The following is a 6,336-nucleotide window of genomic DNA, read 5'->3' on the forward strand; positions in this document are numbered from 1 at the left end:
TGGCAGGCCAGAGTGGTGCCGGAAACAACTGGGCCAAGGGCCACTACACAGAGGGAGCCGAACTGGTGGACTCGGTCCTGGACGTGGTGAGGAAGGAGTCAGAAAGCTGTGACTGTCTGCAGGGCTTCCAGCTGACCCACTCACTGGGGGGTGGCACTGGGTCCGGGATGGGCACGCTCCTCATCAGCAAGATCCGGGAGGAGTACCCAGACCGCATCATGAACACCTTCAGCGTGATGCCCTCACCCAAGGTGTCAGACACAGTGGTCGAGCCCTACAATGCCACCCTCTCTGTCCACCAGCTGGTGGAAAACACAGATGAGACCTACTCCATTGACAACGAGGCCCTGTATGACATCTGCTTCCGCACCCTGAAACTGACCACCCCCACGTACGGAGACCTCAACCACCTGGTGTCGGCCACCATGAGCGGCGTCACCACCTGCCTGCGCTTCCCAGGCCAGCTGAACGCAGACCTGCGCAAACTGGCCGTGAACATGGTGCCCTTCCCCCGCCTGCACTTCTTCATGCCCGGCTTCGCCCCGCTGACCAGCCGCGGCAGCCAGCAGTACCGGGCCCTGACGGTGCCCGAGCTCACCCAGCAGATGTTCGACTCCAAGAACATGATGGCCGCCTGCGACCCCCGCCACGGCCGCTACCTGACCGTGGCTGCCATCTTCCGAGGCCGCATGTCCATGAAGGAGGTGGACGAGCAGATGCTCAACGTGCAGAACAAGAACAGCAGCTACTTCGTCGAGTGGATCCCCAACAACGTGAAGACGGCCGTGTGCGACATCCCGCCGCGCGGCCTGAAGATGTCCGCCACCTTCATCGGCAACAGCACGGCCATCCAGGAGCTGTTCAAGCGCATCTCGGAGCAGTTCACGGCCATGTTCCGGCGCAAGGCCTTCCTGCACTGGTACACGGGCGAGGGCATGGATGAGATGGAGTTCACCGAGGCCGAGAGCAACATGAACGACCTGGTGTCCGAGTACCAGCAGTACCAGGACGCCACGGCCGACGAACAAGGGGAGTTTGAGGAGGAGGAGGGCGAGGATGAGGCTTAAGAACTTCTCAGATAAATCGTGCACTCTTAGTGAACTGTCGTTGTCCTCAATCACGCATGGTCTTTCTATTTGTATACTATGGTGCTCAGTTTTGCCCCTGTCAGAAATTCACACTGTTGATGTAATAATGTGGAACTCCTCTAAAAATTATAGTATTGTCTAAGATATCTATACTAATAAAAAAGCATGTGTCCAGAACTTTGTGGTCTCTCTATTCTTTCACTAAATATTTCTTAAATGTTTCTTGGTTTAGTAATTTTAACGAAATAGCATTTCTAATTTAATATTTTTAATTAATAGCCTTTCTGCTCTTTTAGTAAAGACAGATAAGACGGTTTTTCATCTTCAGTGGCCCAAAGTATTAAAGTAGAGGGATCCAGTAAATGACTCCAGGACTGAAGACATTTGAGGATAAAGTATACCTTCTTCCCTATTTGCTGCAGGTCCAGCAACTCTGGTGACAATGTAAAATCAAGGAACCTAGGCAAGGACTTGTTTCTCTGCTTCTCTGTTAGCAATGTGATAAGTACAAATAAAAAGACCAGTGAATGCTTGTACCTCTCAGATAAAAGTTACAGCATAAAGTTGAAGTGTCCTATAGTAGCAGTCACGAGCAGCACAAATATTTCACCTTAGATTTATTGCAAAGTAAAAATCATGATAGAAATTTATTTAAGACAATGGTAGAAATTCACAACTCAGTGTTACAAACTCAGATTTAATTTTCGTGTCTATTACAGCTGGAGGCTGTTTTCAGTGCGCCATTATTCGTAGTGGATGAGCGGTGGGTGTGAAGGGAGGAGCAGCAAGCCCGGGGAAGGCAGGTGGACTGAGGGGTGACTCGGCCGGGGGGAGCTGCAAAGGCAGCAGCAGGCTCAAGCCCCACAATAAAGATCACCAGGTCACCGGTGCTCAGGGACGTTTTCATTGTAGGAAGTCTTCTACTAACTTGTTGAATTCATTTGCAAAACGTAAGTGCAGGTTGTGCTTGCCTTCTGGCATCAGATGCAACCTAAGGAAAAGAAGCTCGTGACCAACGGTACACCATTTAAAAACCTCTTAACTTCCCTCACATTTCATGGAAACCTAAAGTGGAAAAGTGTCACATTTTTTTCATGACTACTACTGGGGAGACAATGTAAGGTACGTGGTATAAACTTTCCCTAAATAGAGACTTAGGAGTGAAAGCACTAACCTGGAGGTTGCCCTCACAGTAACGGAGCACACACACTATTTGGGATTGTATTGTGTAATAAATGGTTTGACTGTAAACCTGACTGAGTAGGGGATGTGATTTGGTGGTTATCTAAAAAAAAAAAAATCATTTTAATAAAGCTGATTTTAAGAGAGAAGGTTGGAAAGATGATAAAGATTCAAAACGTCCAGAATTCACTGGATTAGAACAAGTGAGCTTCTTGGGGCACCCAGGTAGTGGGAAAACCCAAATCAGGATTCACAGCCACCACCAGCCTGCCATTCAAGGTTCCCAGTCACCCCGTCATTTGTGGAGAACTGAGTGAGTCTGAACACAAGCCACACCGGGGCAGGGGGTGCTCCTCTGGACTGCGAGGCGGCGGGAGAGGCACCAGCCTCCCTTCCTTTGCAGCTGCCGCCACGTGTCTTTTGTGGCAAACCTCGCTGTCCTCCTGGGGTAGTTCTTCCTTCCAATAGGGTTTTGGTCAAACGTGGCTGGTTTGCAATTTCCTTAATAAAGGAAATTCTCTGAGTTCTAGAGTTTATTTATTGGCTATAAAAGTACAGAAATAATAAGTTTTAAACAAAGCTTCTAAGATATAAGTGCAACTCAGAGTTGTTCTGTCTACAATGACAACTGGACATTAAAAGGACTATATTGGGTGGGGCCGGCCCGGTGGCACGGCGGTTAAGTTCGCACATTCCTTAAGTTCGCTTCTCGGCGGCCCGGGGTTCGCTGGTTTGGATCCCGGGTGTGGACATGGCACTGCTTGGCAGCCATGCTATGGTAGGCGTCCCACGTATAAACTAGAGGAAGATGGGCACGGATGTTAGCTCAGAGCCAGGCTTCCTCAGCAAAAAGAGGAGGACTGGCAGTAGTTAGCTGAGGGCTAATCTTCCTCAAAAAAAAAAAGAAAAAGAAAAAGAAAAAAAAGGACTATATTGGGGCAAAATGCCAGTTAGCCCCTTGCCTAATTCTCTGATCTCTCCTCACCTGGGGGCTGAGAGCTCTGAGAGCCTCAGTGAGCACTAGAGAGAAAGAAGCTGGGAAGAGAGCTGTCCTTGGATGATGTTGGGCCTCTTGCAACTCAACCACATGGACGGTGGGCTGGGGGTATGAGATGATCTATTTGAAAGGAGGATATATTGTTGGCATCTTTCTGAGACCCTTGGGAAAGTTAATAACACCATTAATAAAAACTAGAACATTGCAAATTCAATTTCAATGCTGCTCAGAAAAGAAGGATGAGCTGCACCAACCCGAGATAGGATCCCAGATTGCACTATGCAAGGAATGGGGCTTGCAGGGATGCTCGAGGCTGCCATGTTTAGGGGACAGAAAAGACCCAGCTGCCAAGGAGGCTGAAAGGTTATAGAAGGCATGACTGGGCCAAGGTGCATCCCTAATGTGCACCTAGCTGGATTCTGAAGCAGTGACCCCAGCCTGCCAAACCTAGAGGTCCTCCTTTGTGGACAGCCAAGCTGGTTATCACCTGTCCTACCCTATTTCTACGATTAGCTTAGATTCCTAATCAGGAAGGAGAGACACCAGCTGTGAATTCCCTCAGCCTCAGCGCTGTCTGCACTCTTCCTATAGGAATCTCTAGGCCTCAGGGAAATAAAAACTAGGCCTCCTTCATTAAAAACATGGGACATCTGTTCTGAGGCATCTACATTCAGAACTGCACAAGACTCTGGATAGATCAATAGACGGACAGACAGGTAGATGAGGGTATGAAGAAACTGCTCTTCCCCTTGACCTTTTGGGGGTCATTTCAAGGTCCTTAGTACACCCTCCTCCTTTAGGTCTGTCACAGAATTCACTATACTTAAAACCTATTGTGCATTCCTCTCTGGGAAGGCACCACACCACACAGATGTAAATCTGTAGCTGCCAAGGCCAAGCAGCCACTCTACTGCTGACCTAGATTCTCACCCAATGACAAAAGGATCTAATCACACGCACCATGGACAGTGGTTTTCAAACCATCACATTTCCCATGAAAATTAGTAGAAGTCCCCCAGCGCCAAACACGTGGCTCAGCTGGAAATGAACGGGCCTCTGAGAAGGTAAACACAAGCTCCTATTTACCGGGGCAGGGTCCTCGTTGCGTTTGGCACTTTCAGAAAAAGAGATGGGATTCTAGATCTTTCGAGGAATTAAAATATGTCTAATCTCACAGTGTAAATTCAGTAGTCACTTTACCTCTGTGTAATGCAGTCCTTCTAGGATGCTCTTTACGGGCGAGGTGGTGAGGAGGGATGCTGGCCCCACGATGCTACCTTTCCTTCCTCAGTCTGACCTCCTACAGCTTTCACTAAGCTGAGAGCTCCAGACAGGATCAAGGCCACAGTAATGTGCTGTAGACTTTTCACTTCACTTGGATGTGATAAAACTCTTAAATTAGTTATGAAGCCTCTTAGCATTTTCATTTTAATTGAAAACCACAATAAGCTGCTGGTTCTTTGTACCAGAATCTCTTCCATGATGGAAACTGACAACAGTGTGGCCAACAGCCACACTGTCCCTTTCAGGCATCCTTCTGAGGCCATCCAAACCTGGCTGCCCACAACAGTCCCTTTTTAGTCTTTAATTCTTTATTCTCTGCTCCTTCTAGAAAGCCCCATCTAAGAAAAATGTAATGATCGGTGGGTAGGCCACAACCTCCTTCAAGCTGGAAAAGCCGGGGTGGTGGGGGCGGCAGATGGAGCCTGGCCCCTGAGCCCGCACCCTCTCCTCTCTCAGCCTGAGAGTTTTTCGGGAATGCTACAGCTTGGAGTGGACTCCTTCCTAGCTGTCAGGGTCTGCAAGATGGGTGCTTCTAACTAGTGTGTGGAGAAGAAAGCCTTGCCAAACCTGCCAGGACTACAGGGACCTTGTCGGGGCCTTCTGACACACTGGAAGCTTTCTTCTGGTCCAGCTGAGTGTAATTGGAGGTGCTATCACAGAGTTAAAGGCATGGGCTTTATGGAGTCAAGATATATCCAGTTTAACTAGCACTGGACCTATACTAAGTTAGAGCACCTCCCTAAGCCACAATTCCTCATCTGGAAAATGGGATGGTAATAGTATCTACCCCATATTGTATTCTGAAGATGAAATGAGATAATGCATATAAGGGACACAGCATGGGGTCTTTGGGTACACAATAAGCACTTAATACATGTTTGCTATTACTTTATTATTCTATTTATACCTCACTTTACAATTTACAAAAGTCCTTATGAAGGTTCTAATTATGTACAGCATATGAATGAAATGCTCCAACCTTGGAGCACAATTTATTTACATTTATTGGCTAACACAGCCAACTCCAATTGGGAGATTCTTACTTTAAGAGAGATTTTACAAAATGCCATGGGTAGGATTTGTCTGGAAAGGATGAGACCCAACTCTCTCGGAAACACAAAGGACCAGTCTAACCCTGCTTGGAGTCGCTCCTGTAACTCAGCAATCAGTGGGGTCCTGAGCTGACTGCCTTCCCTGCAATCACAGCAACAGGAAGTCAGGGCTGAGGAGCTGGACGCAGAATCTGGGAGGAGGAGGGGACGGGAGAGGTAGGGAAAGTCACCTGGGGCAGTTAGCAGAAGGGAGGGCACAGCCGCTGCCCCCCAAAGCTGGAGGTGGTCTACAAGTGGAAGGTAGGGCAGCCGGCCCTCCTTCAGTGTCCACAACCCCCAGGAACCTGGTTCACTTTACTACATGCTGAAAGGAACCTTTGTCACAGCACGAATCTTTTTCACCTAGGTCAACTCACTTCATTCCTGCTCGTGGTGCGGCTCCTACTGACTCACCGTGGCAGTCTGGGCCATGTTACCACTGGTGGCACCCCTTGAAGAGCCCAGGAAGCTGCAGAGAGAGGCCTCCCTCCCTTCTGTGGTTCAGCGGACAGCATCCAGCCCACTACTCGGACAGCCCAGGCACGCCCTGCAGTGAACCCACCACAAGACCAATACCCTTGAGGAGAGCAGCCCATGGCCTCCCCGTTGTGATGGTCGGTTTTATGTGTCAAACTGACCAGGTCATAGGGTCCATCTGAATCCCTGCTGGTGCTCTTCACCACTCCCACTATGG

General features: G+C 48.8%; 2 protein-coding genes across 2 annotated transcripts in view; one reads left to right on the forward strand and one right to left on the reverse strand.

Annotated features, from left to right (window-relative positions):
* Positions 1 to 6: 6 nt before the first annotated feature.
* LOC124227021 (tubulin beta-2A chain-like) lies at positions 7 to 1,265 on the forward strand. The gene has a single exon (XM_046640929.1). It carries the CDS (start codon positions 168 to 170, stop codon positions 1,065 to 1,067), a length of 900 nt encoding a protein of 299 aa, XP_046496885.1. The 5' UTR covers positions 7 to 167; the 3' UTR covers positions 1,068 to 1,265.
* Positions 1,266 to 1,688: 423 nt separating this feature from the next.
* Positions 1,689 to 6,336, reverse strand: part of BPHL (biphenyl hydrolase like) — a 28,824-nt gene continuing 24,176 nt past the window's right edge. The window contains exon 7 of the mRNA XM_046640871.1: positions 1,689 to 2,079. Within this exon, the coding sequence (XP_046496827.1) occupies positions 1,992 to 2,079 (88 nt within the window). The 3' untranslated portion in view covers positions 1,689 to 1,991. The remainder of the gene's footprint in view (positions 2,080 to 6,336) is intronic.

Source organism: Equus quagga, chromosome 15 (assembly GCF_021613505.1).
Source record: "Equus quagga isolate Etosha38 chromosome 15, UCLA_HA_Equagga_1.0, whole genome shotgun sequence".
Taxonomy (NCBI): domain Eukaryota; kingdom Metazoa; phylum Chordata; class Mammalia; order Perissodactyla; family Equidae; genus Equus; species Equus quagga.